The following is a 25725-nucleotide window of genomic DNA, read 5'->3' as shown; positions in this document are numbered from 1 at the left end:
AGCTACTTGTCTTGTATATTCATATTCTAAGTAGTAAAAATAGCACTTATTAGATGTTTTAAATACATTATTAGATATTAACATAGTTTAGGAAACTGGATGGTAGATTTGACTGATTAGTGTTTATTACAATGGTTGTATTTTGGTAAGTTTAGTAAGACAATATTTTGTATAGGAGTTATTACTTTTAATTTTTAATAATAAAAAATTATATATTATATTAATATTTTGTTTATGAGTTATATAATATTTCATTTATGGATTATAATTTTTTGCTATTGTGAAATTTTATTCACAAAATTATCTATTTAACGCGATAAAAATGACGGTAAAAATTATTTTTTTAAACGATAAAAAATGTCACTGTCAGGGTAAAACGGCAGTTCAAAAATGTCATTTTAACCAACCAAAATGCTACTGTCAGGGTAAAAATGACGGTTTAAAAATACCATTTTAACCAACCAAAATGCCATTCTATCAGGGTAATAATGGCGGTTCATACTGCCGTTTTAACCTATCCAAAAACCGTAATTTTAACCCTGGAAATAATGACGGTTTGAACCGCCGTTTTAACCAACCAAAACGCCACTCTGTCGAGGTAATAATGGCGGTTCAAACTGCCGTTTTAACCTATTCAAAAACCGCCATTTTAATCCTGAAAATAACAGCGGTTTGAACCGCTGTAATAACCAAAATGGCGTCTAGAATTACGTCGCTTTACGAAACCGTCATTATTAGTAATAATGGCGGTTCAAACCGCCGTAAATACAAAAAAACGGTCATTTTTACCAGAATTTTTTGTAGTGAATAATAATATCTTTGTATAAATGTCCATATTTAACGTATAAATAGCATATATTAGTTAAAGGAAAAGTCTAAAAGATCAATATTTTTATTAAAATTTGGTCAAAATTTGGTGAATATTTAACTAGTAAAAAAACGAGTAATCTTATATTATTAGATATAATCTCATACTATTAAAAATACTATTAATATCTAATTGATGGTTATAAATCACAAAATTTACTGGCCTCTAACACTCTTCTTAGGCCCAGTTTGAAATAATTTAAATAATAAATGACTATATTAAAAATAGTTTGTAAATAAGTTATTTTATATTTGGATTTTTAGTTCTAAAAGTACTTATTTTATAAAAATGTGATAAAAAAAATAGTAGTATTATGAGAGAAGTCATTTTTTTAACTCTCTATAAACTCTTAAATAACTTCTTAAAAAACTGCAATTTGATTTTAAAAATTGCACCAAATATTAATACTATTCCTTTTCATAAATCAAAAATTTAAAAAAGTTATTCTATAAAACTTTTCAAACGGATCTTAGTCAAATATGATCTTACAAAATACATATACACATACATATATACTTTTCTTTTGTGAAACTCGACTGAATTAAAATAATATTACATGATTAATAAAATTTATTATTTTTATCAACATTTTAACCAACACTTTAAATTTTAGAAAATAAATTTTAATTTTTAATTTTAATAATATAAAAATAAAATATTAATTTAAAATATTGATTAATATTAATAAAAAAAATTACTCCTCAACATTTTTTATTGGATTAAGTTGAGTAGGCTTAGAGATTTTTTTATATTAATAAAATTTCAAAAAACTAAATAAAAACTATCCAAGTATCTATTATATTAATATTGTACATTTGTACTTTCACTACTCAATGACTTATTGAGGATAGTTGGGAGAGAAGAGGTCAAGAGGATACAGGGGTTCGTTGTATGTGTAGTGGCCTAGCTAGTGGGGAACACTTATCTTTCCTGGAGTGATTCACGTGCTTATAGATTGTGAACTAGCAGGGTTGACAATGAATAGAGGAAGATAAGGTTTGAACTCTCTTTTAATCTTATTTATGAGTTAAAAATTTTATTAAAATTTTATTTTATTCTATTCGTGGATTGAAAATCCCTTAATCTTAACTTTATTCGCAATCTAAAATTTTAAATCCTACTCTATTCTATTTTATCCGAAGAAATAGCAAGTTTTTTCAAAATAAATATAAAATTTAATTATTTTATATTTTATACATATTAATAAAATAAAAATAAAAAATTAAATTTAAATTAAAATTAAAAATTCTTATATCTCACAAAAATTTAAAATTTATGTGTCCATATATCTTATATTTTGTATCATATTATCTTTCATATGCGTATCATAAATTGTGACATTTTAAATAGAGATAAAACTTTATTCACCCATAAACTTTTGTTTCTACAACCTCTTTCTCCTTTTTTATGCGTTTTTTTTTTTATTGTTTTACATTAAAAATTGTAAAATATATCAATAAATTCGTTTGCCAACTTAAATTTTGTGTGGCTAAAATTCCATTTAAAATTTAAAGAGTATTTTAATATTTTATTATTATTAAAATATAAATAAATTTTTAATTATGTTTAATTATATAAAATATCTAAAATATTTTTATATTAATAAATAATAATATATATTTTTTAAATTTATTTTAAAAATAAAACTGAATAACGAATGATGGGATATAAGTAAATGTGTTTAAATATGTTCAAAAATAAATAATATTTTTTTATTAAAATATTGATAAACACAAAATATATATATATATGTTTTATCCGAAATATGTAACGACATAACTCAACGAAATATCTTACAATTCATGGTACTTAACTTGTAAGTGCAAAAGAAACCTATCACTGAGATCCTTGTCGTCAGGGACGCATCTAGAAAATTTAGTATGAAGGGACTGAATTTTAGATAATTTTTTTTATTTTATAAAAATAATTAACATATAATTATTAGAGTTAATTTTTTAAAAAATTTATCAAAAATATATATATAGCGTGTTTAGTTAAAAATGATCACATATCTTATTAATTAAAATTAATTCTTTTAAAAATTTGAAAAAAATGATAAATTATTAATTATTTAAAAGATACAATACCTTTATAGAATACAAGATATAAGATATTTTTATAAAAGTTTTTCTTTCAACAACATAAATTTAGAAAAAAAATAAGTATTTTTTATAAGAAAAGAATATCTAAAGTACATAATGTGATTACCAAAATATAACTACGTAAGTTATTATTAATATAATAATATAAATTTTAAATATGTTAATATAAAATAAACAAATGATTTTTTTAAATAAATATAGAGATTATTATATAAAAACTAATTTAAAAGTTACAAAGACTCGAGGATATGATATTAAATTAGTTAAATAAAAAATATTAGTGAATTAAATAATTAAGACATAAATCTATCACATAATAAAAAATAATACATATAAAAATACTAAATTATATAATATTTTTTTTTATATTTTTAAATACATATTTCATATATAAATATAGTTTCTAAAAATTTTGGATGGGCCGAGGCCACTACTCGCCCCCTCTAAGTCCGCCCTGCTTACCGTTATCAAATTTGGTGGAAATTCAAGTGTAAGTTGATTTTATGTGAAATTAATAATTAAAAATTATTAGATAATTTAATTTGACTAAATTTTCATCTAACTACTCTAAACTATCAACTTCTCCTGTGCACCTGAATTTTCATCATCAAATTTTTATGGAAATTGACAAGTAGAGAATGTTATTAGGTCTACAACATTAGACTGATACACTTACACAACAATTATTTAAGACACAATTGATGATGAGTTAATGAAAAAGCAACAGCAAACCAAATAAGAGACAATAACCTGCAACGTGGTCATGGAAGAACGAAATTCCTTGTTCTTATTGATTACCACCTAAAGAAGCTAATAATTAAGGCAAACGCAACCAAAATAGGGTCAATAGTGGAAGACGTAGACATTGTATTCAACAACAGCATCCCCTGACGTTATATTGAACCAGTGTGTCTTGGCCTCACCATAACCATGCGCAAATCGGAAAACCCCACTGCCACCAACAATGGGCATCTCCCTCACGCTGTTAAGCACCGCGTTCCGTCCAAACAAGCTTAACGTGCTGCCATTGTATTTCCCTTCACAGAACTCCAAGTTCACCACCATTACCAACCCAATCTCGTCATGCGAAGCAGCCGCCCAGATTCCCTGGGCTTTTCCCACAATCTTGGAGCCGGGCTCAGGCCCCACGGTCAAGGGATCGTCCATGACGGCCACGGCTCCGAAGAGAGTGGAGGAGTTTTTGGTTATTTGGGCCTGGGCGACTACGATGGCGGTGGGGTTTGGGCCGCTGGCAGTGTCGTGGAAGTAGAAATGGAGGTGAGTAAGCTTCTCCTTGCGTAGGCCTAGAAATGTGGGAGAGATGGTTCGATAAAAGCGAGGTTGTTTGGCGGTTACATGGGAAGAGAAGAGGAAGAAGAGGAGGGTGAATGTGGAGATGAGAGTTAAGGGTTTGAGCATGGTGGCGTTGCTTGTTTGTTAGGAGACAAGGGTCAATGTGTGTGATCAGAGAAGAGGCAGGCTTTGTAGTGGACTAGCTAGTGGCCAATAAATATCTTAGAGAAAAAGTTAAATTTAATCGATAGAAAAAGAGTATGTAATTTTACTAATATAATTTTATACCATTAAAAATATTAATAATAACTAATTAATAGTTATAAATCACAAATTATATTTGCTCCTAACACTATTGTATCTTAGAATGTTAAAAATTTTGAAAAAGAAAAGTCTTTGTTTAACTTAATTAACTTGACACTTTTACGAGTAAATAATCATCCTTTTATCTCATCGGTCCATCTCATCTTTTCAGGCTTTTCCACCACCATAATTACCCAACGTTCTCATCCCATGCTTTCTTCTTCTTCCTTCGAGTTACTTCTCTCCCTCGTTTACACTTTAACTTTTCTGAGTATCGCATTCTATGAATTTTCCTTACCAAAACTAAAGAGTTTCCTCAATAAATTAAAAGTTCAAAACCATTAATTAACACATATCGTCATCATCTACATATTTCACAACCTCAATCATCACAATCAAAACAGCGGGCTCCCATATTTAATCAATCCTTTGTGTTAGCTAGTTATTGATTAATCAACCTCCGACTAATTTTTTCATTTTTAATTTAGTCTTATCCAAAAAAAAAAACTAAGAAAAATAACACCACATATAATTAATGAAGAATTTTTAGTAGAATAATCAAAGTTTAATTATTTTGTTGGTCCCTATAATTTCATGGAATTTTCAAATAGGTTCCTATATTTTTTTTCTTTTAATTGGGTCCCTGCACCAATTTTTTTTCAATTAGGTCCCTATTAATAGTAAACGTTACAAAAAACGTTAAGAATAGATAATTTGACTATTATATCCCTCGTTTACCCCTTACAAATAAATGAGAATCAGTAGGGTTCTGAGTTTTCACTCTCTTTGTCTCTTCCTCAAACTTCTCCTCCTCCGTTTGCTTCTCTTACTCTGTGAATACTTATGGATCAAAGTCACTTATCTTCAAGAGTCTCTAGTTCCAAAACCCTCGTCAAGAAGAGACATCTTTGTTTTTGTGGTGAGGCAGTTGCTGTGATGTCTTCTTCGGCAGTAGCAAGCCATGGAAGAAGGTATGTTGGTTGTGAGAGAATTCCAAAATGCAAGTTCTTCGAGTGGATTGATGATGAAGAAGATGAGAAGAGTGGATGGTTGAAGCAAAAGGAAAGGAGGGTTCGTTGCTTTTGTGGAGACACTCTGATTCTTCGGAGTTCAAGTACATCAAAAAATTCAAACAGAAAATTTATTTCTTGCCCTAAAAGGAGATGCAAGTTTTTTAAGTGGGTTGATAGAAAAGAAAAAAAGTTATCTGGGGAAGATGGAGTAATCAGTTCACAGCAAGAATTTGGAAGGGTTAGAGAATTGGAGGCACAAGAAAGGAAGATAGACAGATTAAATGTGGATCTAGAGAGATTAATTGCAGAGGTTGGAGAAATAGATGCTTGTGTATAAAGGTTATGTGATGAGCTGAGTTTAATGGAAGAGCAATTTACTAAAATGGAAGATACTATGAAAAAGCAAAACAAGATGCATATTATGCTGATTTTGATATTTGGTGTTTTGATTGTTGCAGTGTTATATGTAAAGATGTAGAAAGTATGGCTGTTATAATAATGTAATAGTCTATATAAGTCCAAAGTGTACTGTTTGTTTTGAGTGCAATGAAGATATATGGAATGTTGTTTAATTTCTCTAAATGAAAGTTGTTCCTTTACTATTTAATATGCATAGAAGTATGATACAGAGAAAAAAGTAGCTAAAATAAAAAATGCATTGAATTATAATAGATACCATTGTTTTTTACATTATATAATGCAGGACACCTAGATAGCCACAAAATAAATATGACACCCTCTCATAACAGTTTTTCACCCACATAACAAAAGTGGTCCAGACCACATAGTAAAAGTGGTTTAAACCATAAAGAAAGCAGAGTCATAGGTGAACACTAAAAATCTTACATAACACAATATATATCAAAAGGAAACTCTAAAGAGTCTTCAGTCTCAATTAAGTGTGAGGTCAACATGTTCAGGTGGCTGACTTGTTGCCTTTCTAACTTCAATCTTGAGTCTTTCACTTCTTCTCACACCAAAGATTTTAGTCTTGGACAAAGGTTGAGATGCTGGTGCAGTGGACAGTGATGGTGGTTTAGGCAAGGTGGCCGGCTATGATGGTGGTGCAGGTGTGTTTGGAGGTTGTGATGGTGGTGCAGAGGTGTGTGGAGGCTGTGATGGTGGTGCAGTCATAGGTGTAGCCCTCCTTCTATCCATTCCTCTGCCCATCCTTACTGCTGTTCTTCCTCTGCCTCTCTCTAACAATCCTGGATCTAACAGTAGCAGCAGCTTCAGATCCATTTGCTTCAACAGCAGCATCAAGTTTATTAGCAGCAGCATCACCTCCTCCAGTTCCAGCAGTAGCATTAGATCCTTGTGTACCTTCAAGAGCTACAACATGAAATAGCAATTAGTAATAGTTCTTCAACACATGAACAAAATAAAGGAGCAACCAATACCTGTCACTATATGGTTTAGACAGAGTCTCCTATTGTGTCCATATTGGCCACAATTACTGCAGGTAACAGAAGTTCCAGTTCTTCTATATTTTGTTTGTGTTCTGTTTTCATCGGGTTCCCTTATCCTAACCATCCTTGGCCTTCTTGGTTTAACTCTGAAAATTAAAGGGATGATGGTATCACATTGTATCTTTGGCCACATGTTTTCTCCATTGATTGGTGATATTGATTGCCCATATGTAGCAAGGTATGCTACCTTGCTGTAGTAGTTACTACAATAATCTTCCGGGTTGTCACCCTTCTCAAAAATAGCACAGCAAGCATGTGGACAGGGCATACCACACAAGCCCCAAAACCTTCAACTACACCTTCCAGCCATCAAATCGACAACAAACCTTTCCATGATCATCCTGTTCTTATGGTGCACTTCAAACTTGAGGTCTCCTGTCCATTTAGCTTGCCACTCCATAGCTCTAACCGCAATGACATCTAGTCGTTTCTTGGGTTTTGGCAAAACAGAGCCCTCATACCTCTCTGCCTTCTTCTTTTTCTCTGTAAACCTTGTCATCAAGTAGCACCTAATCCATTCAAACATAGTAAGAATTGGCTTATCTCTTGCCTCTATAATTCTTCCATTGAATGCCTCTGAGATGTTGTTCATCAACATGTCACTCTTAGTCAGAAATGTGAAGTGATTCTTTGTCCACAATTTTAGATCCAAAACAAACAACTTCTCATAACAGTCTCTGTTGATCTCCTTAAGTTGATTCATCCTTCTTTCTCATTCTTGCACATAGGTAATTTTGACAATAGATAGAATGAGGTCCCTTAGTACAGTACTACCCCATATGCCTTTTTACAGTTGGCATATAAATGCCTTAAACAAAACCTATGCTCCAGTATTGGCAATAACTCTTGAAACACTTGCATCAGCCCCTGATTTATAGTTTAAGTGCAGAACACAATATACCCATATAGCAGATTAATATAGCATCTAAACATAGGAGATTTATGTTCACAAACATAGCAAATTCATATAGCAGATTAATATTCACAAACATAGCAATTGCATATATGATCATATACATAGCAGATTAAACATTTAATTGCAATCAATATTTAAGTGCAACCATATATTTAATTTCAAACAAATTAAGTGCAAACAAATTAATTAATCCATTTGTTATACCTTTTGTTGGTCACTCATGAAAACTAACTTTCTTGATTCTCCAATGTCATTTAACAACATCTCCAGGAACCACCCCCAGCTGTCCTTAGTCTCTGCCTTTACTGCAGCCACGACAATCGAAAAGTAATTGTCATTCGAATTTCTGCCAACAGCAACTAGTAGTTGCTGTCTATGGTCGCCCTTCAAGTGACAACCATTCACCCCAATAATAGATCTACAACCTGCCAAGAAGCCTTTCTTGACAGAATCAAGGCACATATACATTCTCATAAATTGGGGCTGGTGCGTAAGAAAAGGCCTATCAACCAATATGCTCAGACTAGATCCTGAATTTGTCCTAAGTATCTCTGAACAATAATCCCTTAGCTTAGCATACTGTTGGATTGCCCGCCCATGTACCTCTTCTCTTGCCTTCCTCCTTGCCCAGTAAGCCTTATTAACAGTGATATTGGCTATATATTTGTCTTGGATGGTCTGAATAACTGTCGCAAGCTTCATTTCCTCGCCTCTACTGATGTTGTTGGTAATCTTCTTTGAGATCTAACTACTTGATGCAAGTCTTCCGCTATAGTTCCTTCCACAAGTATGTTTTCCATTCAAAGTCTTGATCTTGAAACAGTTAGAACCACCAACCTTACTTGCAAAACAAACCCACTTGCACTTTTCCTTTCTTTCTTTGCAAACAACTCTGCACCTCACCTTATCAGTTTTTCGAAACCTAATGTCCTGACCATTCAATAGGGCATGCTCCTTAACAACATCTTTAAATTGAATTAGTGATTTAAATTCCAGCCCCACCTGAAATTCATACTCTCTGTTTATCTATGCCTCATTGTATTTGGAAAACCTCCTCTTTTTTATCATATCATCAGAGTCCCCCTCATAACTGTTTATATTATCAGTATCATATCTATCAGATATGCCCCCAACTTGCTCATCACCCTTCATTAAACCTTCATCATCACCTTGAGTTGTTCCAGCTGCTGCAGCTCCCTCATCATTCAGTGGACCAGTAAATTCCCCAAACGCATTTGATTGTGGATCATTATCCTCCACCTCAAACCCAAAGTGATTCTTATGGTCACCATCATCAGCACTGTCACCAAATACCTCTTCATCAGTTGAAGGCTCTGACTCAGCATCCACTTCAACCTCTATCAACCCAGAGCTAGAGCCACTGTTTTCACCTTCTTCTGGCACATAATCAACATCACTAGAAGTGATTTCAATCCGTTACCTTCTCTGACTCCATCGACAACGTCTACCTCGCAATGTTTGCAGGAACTTGACACCAGTGACCTAGCCATTCTCATCGCTTCTCCATCGGACTTCATCTCTTTAAGACCTGACTTCAAATCCATCCCAGGTTCCTTGTACCACACCATGGCGTATCCCTTATACCCTAGTTGCTTTAGCTGACTCACAATATCTTGCAATGACCATTCATTAACGTGTAAATCCTCCACAACCATTCCTCCTAAATACTCTAATCCGTGTCCACTGTCAACAAATTTGTCACCATGGTGGACTTCAATGGTGAAATTCGAATCACCCATAAGTACATACCAAAAACAAGAAAATACAATACCATAAATCCCTCTTCAACCATTTTTAGAAACAAAAAGAAGCTCTAATAAACAATGTGGTAAATTTTTCCAGGAGAAAAAAAGAAAAACCATTCAATGACTGACAAGGTTAAGCGTTGTCTTACCTAGAAGTAGCAGCAACGCCTACAACGACGACAGTGACACCGGAGAAGCGAAACCCTCCAACAATGTTCCAGTGGAGTTGATCTCGGCAACTGACGGAGTGTGCAACCAACGAACGAATAAGGGGAGGAACGTGAATGAGATTTTTCTCTAAGTTTGGGAGAATGAACAGTACAGTTCTTGTTTAAGTCTGGAAGGGTTATTTTGGTCTTTCAGAAAATAAGAGTGAAAAAGAATTAGGGATTTAGGAAAAAGTTAGAAAATTATTAATTTAGGAATAGAATATTCCGTTAAATCTAATTGTTTGGTCACAGTAGGGACCTAATTGAAAAAAAAAATGGTGGAGAGACCCAATTAAAAGGAAAAAACGTATAGGGACCTAATTGAAAATTTCACGAAACTATAAGAACCAATAGAATAATTAAACCAATAATCAACCCTAAAGTTAATGATTAGTATTTTTGTGAAATAAAATTTATTTTTAATAGATATAATATTAATTTAATTAATTTATAAACAATTTTATTAGCGTCTAAATCTTTTATGATTAAAAATAATTATATTCCACTTTTATTATTGAATAATTAACACATTCAGTAGTCGCATCCACTACAAGGTTTTTGTTTATTTGTGGCGGTTTTTTTTTCCTATTTATGGAGGTTTCAAACCTCCACAAAAAGGATTGTGGCAGTTTCAAAAACCCCCAAAATTTGAGGTGCCACGAGCTCTTTTGTGGCGATTTTTCACAACCCCCACAATGTCATTTAGTGACAGTTTTCTATCCCTTTTGTGGGGTTCTGTGCTAGAATTTTGTGACAGTTCTTGGTTAATGTTTGTGGTGGTTCAAAACCCCCACAAAAGAAATTTTCTATTTAAAAAAAATAGCTATTCTGCAGGGGTTTTAAACCTCTACAAACATGTCAATATTATTCTTAAAATATTAATCTGGATGTTAGAATTACATTATTATACTAATCATTTATTATTTAAAAGAAATACTTAAGCAAAACATTAAAAATGTAAAAGAAAATTAAAATATTACATATTTAAACAAAATCAATATAGTACATTACCGTCATTTTCCAATCACATTAATTACAACAATAAAATATTAAAAATAACATGTATTAAACTTATAATAATTAGAGAACACTATATACATAAATATATATCTCAAGTGAACTAGTGTCCAAACCAGCACAAACCATTTCTTCTATTCTTTTTTGAATCTGCAGATTACATATTTTCTATTTCAGCTACTGAAAAGCAATAAAGAAACAAATACAAAAGGCTAAAAATAATTAACATTAAAATTGGAAAGAGTACAAGTACAAATCTCAGAGATGCATGTTGTTCGAACTCATTTTCAAGGGCTTCAGATCACAAATCAGTTGCATTTACATGTGATTAGTGCTGAAATAGATGTAGAAGGAATATGCATTAGCATTTGACTTATCATTAAAAGACAAATAGATGAAATTATTTATATGTTGAAAAATACATGATAATAAACATTGTGTAAGTGACACATTAACATGTGACTAGTGCAAACTAATTAGCATGCTCTGTTCAAATCAAGATATATAAATGCAGCTTTTTACATTGTACTGGGGAAAAATTTCCCTGGTCGAAATGCAGGAAAGGCTCACACTTGACTATTTTTCAACATAAATCATTTTAAACACTCAATTACGGTAATAGACTTTGTGGAAACTCTCTCATCACATCACATTATCACAATAATCAAATCGTTCAACTTTAATAATCATGTTCCAACCTTTATGTGCATACAAAACAAAGACCAATGAAATAATAGAGTAATCAATCAATACTTCCCTTTCTATTTTATGAATTATCGGTCATAAGTAATCAAGCTGAGTAAAGACACCATAAGTTTTCACTCTGACTAAACAATGCTAGATATGGAACTTACTCCTTTTAGAAATTACATCCATATTATACTCCATAGTAAGTAATAACAACAACTACAGGAATAAGTCACCATCAGTGGTTAAAAGTAATGTGAATGTGTCCAAACCAATCAACTACAAGCACACTGCAACAAACTATACTACCAAATTGATCATGAAAGTAGAAACATTGTCATTGATGAGATCAATACGAGTCGTGTCAAATCAAACCGAACCTAAGATAGGCAGAAAAGCCCCAATAGATTGAAATACATAGAATTATAAGTTTTCCTTGATCCTTACACTTGATTGATTCAGCTATGGTGTCGTTTAACTATTTATCGAGCAATTAATTATCAGCAGAATTTTTTATTCAAGAGAGAAAAAGGTGCAAATTACCTTGAAGAAGACAAAGAAAGGGACAGCAGAGACGGAATAAGCCTCGGATATCTCTGGTTTTCTCTTCCGCTTCAACCTTCACACTAATAATCAAGCAAAACCAAGCACACAGTAAAGTAATTAAAATGAAAATGGAGGAAGTGGATAAGAAAAAAAGTAAAAAAGCAAACCCTTAAGAAGTGGCGTGAGGGAAGTCAGTGGATAAGTAACAGACTCTTAGCTGTACATGAATTAAAGGAACTATTATAGTATTAAAGAAGAAGAAAATGCTAACTATAATACTAATTGGAAAGTACCTTTAACATCAAAGAATGTTTTTTGATTGTGCTTGTGCTTCCACCAAAGAACAAGGCCAAAACCGAAAACTATGAGGCAGAGACATCCATTATTTATGTCAGCATAAAAACAATGACACAATTTCACAATTAATTCGAAAAAAGATGAAACTCTTGAGAGATCTTATTCTTACCTTCAGTGCCATTTAAGTTCATGGACATTGACTCATGCCACAGCAGTTTGGTTCTTTTCCAGTTGCACAAACAAGGGGATTTTCAACAATGCTGAAAAAAGATTAACAAGAAAAATAAGAACATTCTCTTGTTTTAGTACTGAATTTTTGGTTTCTTGAAGCCTATTTATCAATTGCAAATTAGCTTAAACTTTTTCATTTTGCTATTCTAATATCCTTGAAAAAAGTAATATGTTTGTTACCTTAAACACAGATCCAAAACCACCTTCTCCAAGCTTATTTTTGTCTAAAAAGTTATCAGTGCGAAAAGCTATAACTGATAGGTCATACAATAGAAGCTCTGGATCCTCCTCTTGTTCTTCCTTGATATGATCCATTAATTCTGTATTGGTCTCTAAATTATCTTAAGACAAGTTAACAATTACTCTCCATTATAATGATAATAATTCAATAAGTTACTGCACAAGAAAAAAAGAAAGGAGAATTCTTTACCTTTCAAAGTGGCCTTTTTTCGTCCATTCCATATCAAACATGAAACGAAGAGCAGGCCACATAATACACCAATTGTGACCCAAACTGCAATTCATATCTTGCCCTTGCATCCATTTTTTGTATCTTGAATTGTTTAATGTCACATTACAAAACACAATGATAAATCATGTGATATAATTCAGAATTAGAGAAAGATTAAGAGCAGTTTAAGGCCAAGTAAATGTATTACATACCTAACTCTGAAGCAGAAATTCTAATATAAAGATCTTGGCCTGCATCTGGTAGAATCCTCAAGTCATTAGAACATAAGAAGCATAATTTGTGTATAACTTTGCCAAAATTATATCATCAAATTATCACAAAAACTAGTATCTTTGAAAAAATTTGAAGAATTGAAGAAAGCAAAGAACAAGAAAAAATTAGGAACAAATTCTCATTGTAATAACTCGACACGACATGAAAATCAGTCCACGAGATCCGATAGCTTTGAACATATCTTCAATCGAAGCTTACAGAGACTCACTAGCTCGCCTTCTTGATCTCCTCAGCTAGCACTACCAAATTCGCGCCCAAACCACACCATCGAATCCGCGCCAAAACCGCACTCTGAGTGCTTCAAGCCGCCGGAGGAAAAGCAGAACTAGCGGCACAACCCGTGGTGGAAGACGACGTAAAAGCGAAAAATTTAAACCATTACCTCGAAAATTTGAATCAAATCGTCACTGAGAGGTCAACGAAAATTCAGAGGCTCCACGATCTCCATTCATAACTCCAGCGACAACGCTTTGACGGAGGATTGGAGACAACGGTGGCAAGGAGATGAATGGCCGTGGCAAGGAAATGAATGGCGGCAGTGACATCGAGATTTTAGGGTTTCATAGAGGTCTCTCTTCTCTCTCTCTCTATTTCTCGCTCGAAGTCCAGTTCTAAATGTTCTTTTTTTTTTGTTATGGACTAATATTTATTTGGGCTAGAAGTTTTTTTTAGTATTAATTGGATTGTGAAAGTTATTGTTAATGATTTAGAAAGGTTTTAAAGATAGTCACTATTAAAATATATTATGGAGGTTTATAATAATCCCCACTAAAAATCTTCCACAAACAAGCAAGAATTTTGTAGTGATCTTACGACCAATATACATGAAATTTACATAGCATATATATACTGCAACCATAGCCGTTCTAGCCACCCCAAACATAGACCATGCATACTTTACAAATAACCATCAAATTTTGTTTTTCCTTTTTCCATAGAGTAACGACTCTCTTATTATTCCATGAAAGTTATTTAATTAATTAATAATGCAAAACGTAGACATTATATTCGACAATAGCATCGCCGGAGGTGGTGTTAAGCCAGAAAGTCTTGGCCTGAGCGTATCCACGTGCAAATCGGAAAACCCCGCTCCCTCCCACGATCGACATCTCCCTCACGCCGGAAAACACCGCATTCCGCCCCAACAAGCTCACTGTGCTCCCATTGTACTTCCCTTCCATGAATGCAAAGTTCAACACCATCAATAGCCCAAGATCATTTTGCGACGCAGACGCATAAATCCCCTGGGCTTTTCCTATGACCTTGGAGTTGGGCTCAGGCCCAACGGTTAAGGGGTCATCGGCCATCATTACAGCTCCGAATAACGTGGGGGACGTGGCCGTCATTGCAGCTTGGGCCACCCTAACAGCGGTGGGGTTTTGGCCGCTGAGAATGTCGTGGAAGTAAAAGTGGAGGTGGCTAAGCTTCTCCTTGCGGAGGCCCAGTGATTTTGGAGACAGGCTTCGATCGAAACGAGGGTCTTTGGCGGTGACAAGGGTGGAGAAGAGGAGAGGAATGAAGAAGATAGAGAAGAGGGTTTTGGATGTGGCCATTGCCATGGTGGTGTATGTTGAATTAAGAAAAGAGAAAGGGTCCTCATTTTATAATGGAGAGATTATTTTAATAACAAGTTTCTTGTTTGTGGCTTGTGGCATTAATTGCATGCATGGATTTCAATTTTTGATTCCAGGCAAGTGTAAGCTAAGGTATAACAACAATGGCCAAGTTTAGTATTTTACAGATCTCTTAACGGCAGTGGGTGTAGGTGATTGAATGTAGTATTGATATGTTAGCAAATAACAACACCAGTTAAAGAAGTAGAAACTCCTTGTCTAAATTTGACACAAAAATTAGGCAAATTCTACAATGTTTAGTTTTCATATGTAAAACTGCCTCTGACATTATTGAGCATGAGTTACGGAGATATTTTAATTATTAAATTAAAAGATTCAAATATTCAATACATATCTATATTCATTTATATTCTTTGTGAAATTTATGTTTATTAAAATATTATTTTCAATATTAAAATTAATTTAAGAATTAATTCATTTTGTATAGATTAAATGTGTATGATAATAGTAATAATAAATATGAAATTTGTTAAGAATTTAATATAATTTTTTTGGTGATGACAAGAATTCAATATACTACTTATTTGGGAGCCACAGATAAAGACGCTTAAAACGTCTTTTTTTAAAGACGTTTTCTAATTTTAAAATTTAATATATATAATTGATTAAACTGTATTATTTTTATTAAAATTAGACCATAAATTAATTTGACTGAAAAATTGATTTATATTAAACTGTATTATTTTTATTAAAATTATACCAGATAAATTAATTTGACTGAAAAATTGATAAATCAAATTTTAAACTAATCTAAATTAATATTCTTTTTTTATAAAAACTAACTACAATACTCTTATTATAAAAATTGACTAAAATACTCTTATTATTATTATTATTATTATATATATATATAAATAAATTTTAAAAACCCTAAATCCTAACCCTATGACTGCATAAAGAGAAGAAAAGGATTAGAATTTAGAGTTCTCAAAATATATATAATAGAAGTATTTTAGTCATCATTTTCTATAATAGAGGTATTGTAGTCATTTTTTATAAAAAAAAATATTAATTTAGATCGGTTCAAAACTTAGTTTACTGATTTTTTAGCTAAATCAATTTGTCCGATCTAATTTTGATAAAAATAATCTAATTTAATCAATTATAAGTGTTAAATTTTAATTACTAAAAAAAATTTTTAAAAAAATATGTTTTAAGTATCTTGATATGAGTGGTTTATCATTTAAAAAAATTAAATATTTAATATAGTTAAGAATTATTATTTTTATAAGTTATACATGATAAAATTGTTTTGTATTTTATATATATATATAGTAAACAGAAATATTTAAATTTTTTTATTAATTTTTTAATTATGCTTAAGTATTTTCTTGTCTCTAATATTTTATGTCGAAATTAAAATCGTTTAGAAGCTTTTCTCTTATTAAAATCACCCTCAATCTTATAAAATGTTATAAAATTATTCTTTTGTATAAACAATATTTTTTGTATGATTTTGTCCTTAAAAAAATATTCTCTTCCTCACCACTAACTTCCAACTCTCTGGACTTCTTCATCATCACCAAATCTCTTTCTTTCTCTCTTTCTTTTAGACTTTTACTCTCTCTCGTCACTAACCTCCTAATTCTCTTCATTGTCATCACTCAACCTCTTTTTCTCTTTTTTTATTCTAAACTCCTACTCTTCTTTATCACTAACCTTAATCATCTTTTTCTCATTATCATCACTGTTATCACAAAAATAAAAATTAAATCACACACATAAATAAAAAAATTACAAAATAAAAAGACTTTATTCAGTAGAAACTTTTTTAAAAGTTTGAATCATAAACGGTTATTGTTGCTGTCAGAAGAGGAGCCACGACTTTTCAAGAATTTGCTTTTTTTTTTTTTTTTATTTTACTTTTTTTTTTTGTATTTATGTATTCTTTTCAATTGAAATTTGATTGTGGCTCTGTTGTGTATTGGGTGGGAGAAATTAAGTGAAAATGATTGAGAATAGCGGGTGGAGTAACGATGATGGTGTTAATAAAAAGCGAAAATTATGTATAGTAACAGGTGATGATATTGGTGATTGAGATGAACAGATAGTGATGTGCACGTGTGATTAATGGTGAAAAGGCAGGGATGAGTAGGGTAGTGGGTGGAATGGTGATGGTGAAAAGAGAGAGGGGAGAGAAGAAAAAGAAGAAGAAGTAGAAAATTGTGGTGGTAAGGAAGATGCATGATGGTGAGGTTAAGGGGGTTGGAAGTTAGTCGCGAGAGAGAGAATTTTTTGTTCAAGGACAAAATTATTCAAAAAATGTTATTTATAGATAAAAAAATAACTTTATAATATTTTGTAAAGTCGACAATAATTTTAATAAAAAAAAATTAGGGAGAATTTTGATTTTACTTCAAGATATTAGAAACAAAAATATACTTAACTCTTTTAATTACATCACACATTTATTATTCTTTTTTTTTCACTTATTTTTTTTATTCTTTGTTTAATTATTTGTCTTTTTTTAATTTGTTTTATACAGTAAAAATATTTATAATTTAATATATATATATATATATATATATATATCATCTATAATTATACATATATTTAATTATTATAATATCTATAATTATATGCATATAATATTCATAATTATATATATCAAATAAATAATATTTATAATTTCATTCATACAGTATTAATAATTTTAAACATACGGCATCCATTTAAATAATCAAAATAATATAATATCATGTATAAATTAAAACAAAACAAAATATTTTCATAACTGAATTTTTATAATAATTATATAAGTGGAAAAAACATACAGAAAGACGAAAGAATCCATAAATGAAAATCCAAATAAAAACTAATTAAAGGTGAAAACTCAAGTGTAGTCAACTTTATGTGAAATTGATAACTGAGAGTCGTTAGATTATTTGATTGATTTGACTAAATTTTCATCTAACAACTTTTAACTATCAACTTCACGTGAAGTCGACTGCACTTGAGTTTCCACCCTAATTAAAATACTAATTATTTGGTGGAATATACATATATAGACATTGTATTTTCCATGCATTAATAGTGAAATACATAAACATTGTATTCTACAATAGCATCTAGAGTGGTGGTATTAAACAAGTGAGTTTTGGCCACAGCATATCCGCGACCAAACCGGAAAACCCCGCTTCCACCGACGATCGGCATCTCCCTAACGGCGAAAAACACTGCGTTGCGCCCCAGCAAGCTCAACGTGCTTCCATTATACTTCCCTTCCGAAAATTCCAAGTTCATCACCATCATTAACCCCACATCATTCTGAGAAGCTGAAGCATAAATTCCTTGGGCCTTTCCAATAAGCTTGGATCCCGGTTCAGGCCCAATGGTCAATGGGTCATCCGCCATCGTCACGGCTCCGAATAGTGTTGGGAATTTGTCTGTCATATGAGCCTGGGCCACCCTGACGGCAGTGGGCCTTGGGCCGCTAACAGTGTCGTGGAAATAGAAGTGCAGGTGGCTGAGCTTCTGCCGGTGGAGGTGTAAAGATTTAAGAGAGATGCTTCGGTGGAAAGGAGGGTGCTCCGCGGTGACAATAATGGAAGAAAAGAGTTCAAAGAGGGTGGAGAGAAGGAAGAGAAGAGAGAAGAGGATTTTGGATTTGGCCATGTTCTTGCTTTTAGGGAAGATATGAGCGAGGTTCTTTGAGTATGTTAGATTCTTAGTTTAGTAGCTAGGAAACTTATTTAAGGGGCTAAGTTTTGGAATAATATGCACATTGATTGAAACTTACTCCTTTCTATTTTTGTTGGAATCTCTTCTTTTATTTTTGAGTAGAATGACAATTAAATCTTTAAAATTTTGATTTTTTTTTTTAAATATACTAATTTAATTTTTTGCGATAGTAAATAGTGGACACATTATGTTATTTTGTTAATTTATTATATAAAATTTAATAATAATATTTATATGTATAGTTAACTATTGTGATGTATTTATTTATAAAAGATTATTATGTAGATAATTATTTTTGAAATGAAATTTTTTTTGTTTTAGTAGAATTCATGATAAATAGAGAGCAGTTGATAAATGTTAGATGAAAACTTAAAAAATAACGAATGTTTCATTGTCTAAAACTATATCGTTTTCATGCTTATGTAACAACGAGACATGCATTACTATAGATAACGAAATACATTATTGATAATTTTATTTTGTTTCACACTATTTATTATCAAAAAGATATATATATTCACTACTTATTATCATAAAATACCTAATTAATATTTTTTTAATAACTAATTAATTCTAGATCAAAATTCTAGATCAAAGACCTAATTAATATTTTTTTCGAAGTATGGTGGAAACACGTCATGTACACGATCCAATCATTAAGGTCAACATTTCCAAAAAAAACATAAATAATTACTCAACACTCTTTCCCAAAAAAGGGAAAAAATACCAATTAATAATTTTTCAATGGAGTGATGAAGTACTATAATACAATTTGAAGAAAGTGAATATAGGGCGAATTTGAAGGGTTAAGGTAGTGAATTTCAGGATTGATGACCTAGTTAAGTCATCCCTAAAATAATATCGAGATTTATTCGAAGATCCTATTCAATCTTACCATTGCTAGCAAGTTGAAAAAGATGGGCTTTTAAAATCAGAATTATAGAAGATAAATGAAAATTCATTGAAATTAAGGTAGAAGTGAGTCAAACTAATTTGTCAATTAGCTAGCTCCAACTTAATTCATTCACGATTTGATAAGTTCAATTTTTGTGAGTTAAATTTGAATCTGGATTAATTCAACTAAGCTAGTTTCCATTCTTCTTGTAATTACAATGAATTTGTCAACAATTATTTGATTTTTTTTTTGGTGACTTAACAATTATTTGATTAATTGTACCTGGATTAAATTTAATCTTTAGGCGATTTAACCAATATCTTATTAGCGATAATAACTTCACACGTTACGCCATGTCTAAAAAAAAATGATAATAATTTAAATAATAATAAACCACACATTGCCACATGTATGTGTAATTTTTTATGGAACAGTTAATTATTTTTCATAGATGTGATTGTGTTTATTCGGACGATAACTAACTGTGCTTGAAGTTGTTAATTATTTTTTATGGAACACATGTTTGATCATTAGCTGAAGTGGTTAATTTTTTGTGGGCCAAGGATATCATCAATTTTGCACATATCATACATTCAGACGGATGATTTATGACTTTGAGATAACAACGATAAGAAGATGGTGGAGAATGCTGAATTTTAAAAGAGCATAAGCAACAAGAAGTGGGAAGAGAAGAATCATTGTGAAAATGGATTCCTTGGAACTTGGAAGTGTGTTTTTGGATTGTGGTTTGTCAAATTAAAATTTGAATAAAAGTGATTTTATAGAATTGATTTTGGATAGAAGTAAGTTTGTGTCAACATGATTTATGTTTGGTAACTCTTTACCAAAATTGATTTTGATAAAATAAATATTGTTTGGATAATATTAGTTAAAATCACTTTTAGATAGATAATTACTTAAAAGAACGTTATATTAAATTATAATGTCATTTTCTTATACATGTTTAATTTTCTTTTTTATACTTTTTTTTATATGTTTTTTATATAGTTTATTTTTAATACTCTTAGTAATTTTTTTAGTACCTTATAATTTTTAACTATTATTATTATTTATGGTTAATTTTTTGTTTAATTTATTTTATTTAATGGGATCAATAAATTCTATTATAAAAAGATAATAATAAATATAATACACAAAAATTATAACTATAAAAATATATAATGTCAAATAAAAAAAAATAAAAAATATAAATAATAAATAATAAAAAAAGAGTTCATATAGAGAGAAATAACAAAAATTTTATAAATAATATAATAATATGTATAAAGGATAAAGTTGGTAAAAGAAAAATAAATGTTGAAGATAGTAGCTAAAAACACGTTAGTACAATGGAGAAGTTAAAAGTTATTGCTTCTTGTAAATGTGGTTTTATGAACAAAATCACTTATACTTTTTAGAGAAGAAAATTAGCTAAACAAAAAATTAAAACTTTTAAAAAGTTCTAACGTTGCTTTTTCTCTTTAGACATGGTTACCAAACACACTCAAAGGGTCTTTGAAAGAGTTTGCAAAGAACAGACTTAAGTACTTAACCACACATTTGGGTTCAGGTTTTTAGATAAGTCTCTAATCTACCATTAACTTTAAATTATAATTAAAAAACGAAAAAAAGAGAAGAAGAAGAAAAAGAAAAAATCATTAGTAAATGCCTAATTTTTTTTTACTCTTCACATTTAAGAGTTCTAAGCCAAGATTTAAATTTAGGTGCAAAATATTAACAAACAACATATTTAGTCACTCAATTAAAGTTTTACTTTAATAAATGTTTAACTTTTTTTTGTTGGTCAAACAATAAATGTGTAATTGAAAACCTATGTTTGAACTACTGGGCTTGTGAGATCAGCTGCTGGGTCTAAATGGCAATATAATATTTTGGGCTATCCCATGACCTAAGGGGTTAGGCCTATATCTCCACTCTATGGGTTAGGCCCATATCTAAAGCTTTACTGTTGACTTGTTTTTTTCCCACGAAATTTTTTTATTAGAATAATATTATTGTTATGAAGGGTAACCGGGGATTAATGGGCTGGATGGCGTTGGTTGGCCCAAACGTATGAAGGAGATGGCTTTTGGATGGATCAGCAACTCGGTGCCCTCTGTCCGACTTGTGTGTGTGAAGGAATGGGGGGTGGTACCTGCAAAGATACTCCGATGCCTAAGTTAGCAAGAGTGTGAGCAGGTTTAGAATGTATTGGAACTTAGAGATACCTGAGGGGTGTCAGTGTATTTATAGTGGTGAACCAATAACCACCGTTGGAGTAGTGCCACCTTTTTAGGCGGATAACCGTCCCTTTATCTTAGGGAGGTTAATATATGGCTCTATGAAGTGGTTAGAGAGATTCTAGGGGCAGTTACTCATTCAAATGAGTATTTATCTGCCAGCTAATCCTCGTATCCGACTTCTTTGGAGCAGGTCGTGTTGTGTACCGACTTCCTGAGACGAGGGCTGGTACCGAGTGAAGCCAACTCTTTGGGTTGGGCTTCTTTTATTTGGATCCTGGACCTTAGCGTTGGGTCAGGGTAGAAACAATTATATATTTAATTTTTTTTAACTAAATTTAATTAAATTGATCTAATATAATAAAAATTAATTATAATTAATATAATTTTAAATTTTATTTTTTAATTTAGTTAAATTTAGTTCATAAAAAAATTTAAATGTATATATAGTATTACTATTCTACATATTCATGGCCTAATGTTTGGCTTCTCATTTGACATCGCTAATAGGAAGTACGTACTTTCACGTCCGAACAAAAAAAGAAAGTGCGTACTTTTATATAAGTCCGATGCAAATATTAATTTAACTACTTACTATTAGTGATAATAAATATAGCATTTATAAGAATAATCTCTTATGGTAGCTGAGATTTAATTTAACCTAACTAATTTTTTTTTGTATTATTTAGATATCAATCATATACACAAAACTCATATAAAATATAATAAAAATGTATAAACAATACATATATAACGATTGATTTTTAACGTTATTATATAATAATTTTGTTTACGTATAATCCACCATATAATTTATATGACACCTGTTAATTTAATGGGTTGGTACAAAGTATTAAGTAGCACTTGTACAGTAACAAGTTGTGCAAAAGCATAAGAATTAACAGGGTTCTCCATGGCATAATATATCTATCTAAATGGGTGTTATTTAATTTGGTTGCAGTTTTAGACTTTTATAGTAGACCAAACTTCACTTGGTCAGGAGTCACCAACGGAAGTTGTTCAACATAAATGGTGTGTTTAATTATGATACATTGATGCGTGTCATTTTGTCATATTCTTTTGTTATTTTTATTTTCTTACGTTGACTACTACTATTATTTTCTTACATTGACTAATGACTACTACTAAAGCCGTTGAAGGCTATTATTTTAGAGGTGTCCTTATTATATTACTTCGAGTGTTTCTGACATTTTCAAATTTGACTGAAACATGCTTAGCTTCTCTCCTGCTTTGGAGCTTAGGTTATAGTTTTTATTGTTCAATTATAAAAGTAACAATTGCATGCACGCATTAGTAACACAAAAGGAACCAAGTTACTATATTAGATTAGGATAATATAAAGTTCTCATCTTATTAATATATATAAACACCAATTGATCATGCATGGTTTATTTCAAGATACATGCCTATAGTACATACTAGAGATTACCATTAAAAAACAAGACAGAAAAATGACTTGATAATTCACTAATCTTTATTTCTGGAGAATATGACGATTTTGCCCTAACCTAAACTAAACCACTTGTGTAATTTCATTTGTTCAGTTAACTGTAGGTTCGATCTTGGCCAATAAAGGATCTACCATATATTCAAGGCCCTCTTTAAAATGAGCAGGATTTGAATCAAGAAGAGGGGTTAAGTAGTGGTACACATAAACATTGTATTCCACAATAGCATCACCTTTTGAGAAATCAACCGTAACGAAATTGGTCCTAGCAATCCCACGTGCGAATTGGAACACACCAGTTCCACCAACGATTGGCATCTCTCTAACGGGTAGCTCAACGTTGTTACGCCCCAAAACGCTGAGTGTGCTTCCGTTGAATTCTCCTTCCGTGAATGCAAACGTCATCACCATCATTAGGGCCATTTCCACTTGCGAAATTGACGTATATAGCCCTTGGGCCTTTCCTATCAGCTTTGACTCCGGTTCCGGCCCAGCGGTTAGTGGGTCTTCTATAATTACCGTAGTCCCGAAGGGAAGGGTGTCTTTTGCCCTTCCCTCGGGCTCGGCAATGATGCGCATAGTGGGCTTTGGCCCACTAACGACGTCGTGGAAGAAGAAGTGGAGGTGGGTGAGTTTCTCCTCATGAAAGCCCAAAGATCTCGGGGAGATTCTCCGGGCGAAGCCCACGGATTCCGCGGCAATGAAGGGAAAGAGAAGGGGAAGGAAGAAGAAAATTTTGGAGTTGGGCATGGTGGAGAGTTTGAAGATGCAGTGTTTTGGAATATAGTTCTCACTCACTCTCCTTAGTAGTCCAAGTAGTTGTGTAAGGTAAATTTATTTATAATATAACCAAAGTATTTTGGAAATGATAATAGATTATTAAGCTGATAGTCAAATATGAACAACTTGGAATATTTTAATGCGACGTTAGAAAAAAACCAAAGAATTTATATCATATATCTTATTAAATAAATACAGTGTTATGTATATACTAAAATCAGCTATTAATATTAGTTTTTTTTTTTTATGGTATAGTGTATAATATATTTTAAAATATAAAATACATATTAAAAATAAATTATATTACATATATATTTATCCACAAATATATAGTAATTGATTTTGATGTATAAATAGTTTTTGTTAAATAAAAGAAAAACTATTAAGGGTTAACAATTTTTTTAAATTATATTTAACAAATATATTTTACTAATACATGTGCAAACTTTGAAAAATATAAATGTAAACTATATTCGTTTATGTGTACAAATTTTAATAAATATATGCGCAAATTATATATTTTTTGTATGTAAAATCTCTATAAATATAGGTGCAAATTATTGCTGGTCAAGTACTAACCAAAAATAATAATATTTGATGGACATGTAGCATTGCTCAAAATATTTTGTCCAATATATAAAAAACAAAAAATAAAAATAAACAGTTAAAACAACTGGTGTACCGATACTCTCTGATGCACTTGAAATGTTTCCAATATTATTTGGTCAAAATTTTAGGGGTACTATGGGTGAATGTTGCTAATAATAATTCATATGAAAACCTCAATATAGGAAGCAAAACAGACATATTACATCTCTTTGAAAACAATCCCACTGTAACTACTAGGTTAAAAATAGTAAGAGGCTAAAAAAATACATGTACATATATATATCTCGTTAAAATTGAAAGAAAAATTATAGAATCAAATAGTACACTATCCACGCTTTGAAATTTCTTAGATGCGTAGTATGATGCCATGTTTTCCACCATTCAGAACTCCGTTAGGTAAAATTATCCCTTTGTTTATGTAAGCTTTGACATTAGAGTTTCTTGTTTATGTAAGCCAATCATCGACACCTTAATTTGAATTAAAAAATATAAGTTTTGAGTAATTATATCAGCAAATTTCTGAAAAAATTTACAATAGACTTATAGTTTTTAAAAGAAAAAATATCAAAAAATTTTTTACAAAACTTTAGTAATGCACTTATATATCTTTAAGAAAAAAAAGTGTCGAATAAATTAAATCCATAAAAAATTATATATGTGAACTTATAAAAAAATCTCATTTTTTACTACCTAGACTATATAAAAAAATCCTTGAAATTTGACCTATAATCATTTTTTTGTATATATTTAATAATATTTGATATATTTTGTTAAAAATTATTTTTAAAATATCATTTTTCAAAAATTATTTATCAAAAATTAATTTTTTAAAAATAAAATCAATATTTGAGTAACGAATTAGGGTTGCACATAGATCGGATAATATCTGCGGTAATTGTTATCCGCATCCGATCCGAATTTTGCGGATATTATCCGATTCGCAGAACCATCAGATC

The 25725-nt window shown here is 31.1% G+C and overlaps 2 protein-coding genes and 2 pseudogenes across 2 annotated transcripts; all 4 read right to left on the bottom strand.

Moving 5' to 3' along the window:
* Positions 1-3680: 3680 nt before the first annotated feature.
* LOC107647899 (pterocarpan synthase 1 pseudogene) lies at positions 3681-4429 on the bottom strand (annotated as a pseudogene).
* A 9879-nt stretch (positions 4430-14308) lies between these two features.
* Positions 14309-15021, bottom strand: LOC107646250 (dirigent protein 22 pseudogene; annotated as a pseudogene).
* A 2843-nt stretch (positions 15022-17864) lies between these two features.
* On the bottom strand, positions 17865-18783 carry LOC107645387 (dirigent protein 22). The gene has a single exon (XM_016349399.3). The coding sequence runs from the start codon at positions 18709-18711 to the stop codon at positions 18124-18126; it is 588 nt and encodes a 195-aa protein (XP_016204885.1). The 5' UTR covers positions 18712-18783; the 3' UTR covers positions 17865-18123.
* A 4482-nt stretch (positions 18784-23265) lies between these two features.
* Positions 23266-24205, bottom strand: LOC107645384 (pterocarpan synthase 1). The gene has a single exon (XM_021103738.2). It carries the CDS (start codon positions 24128-24130, stop codon positions 23474-23476), a length of 657 nt encoding a protein of 218 aa, XP_020959397.1. The 5' UTR covers positions 24131-24205; the 3' UTR covers positions 23266-23473.
* Positions 24206-25725: the final 1520 nt, after the last annotated feature.

The sequence above is a fragment of the Arachis ipaensis genome, chromosome B6 (assembly GCF_059453495.1).
Source record: "Arachis ipaensis isolate K30076 ecotype BB chromosome B6, ASM5945349v1, whole genome shotgun sequence".
NCBI classification, from domain to species: Eukaryota; Viridiplantae; Streptophyta; class Magnoliopsida; order Fabales; family Fabaceae; genus Arachis; species Arachis ipaensis.
Note: the sequence above shows the minus strand (reverse complement) of the source record. Positions and strands in the feature narration are given on the sequence as shown.

Coding starts and splice junctions, on each gene's coding strand:
- LOC107645384 (XM_021103738.2), bottom strand. CDS start 24,130: ATGCCCAACTCCAAAATTTTCTTCTTCCTTCCCCTTCTCTTTCCCTTC.
- LOC107645387 (XM_016349399.3), bottom strand. CDS start 18,711: ATGGCCAAATCCAAAATCCTCTTCTCTCTTCTCTTCCTTCTCTCCACC.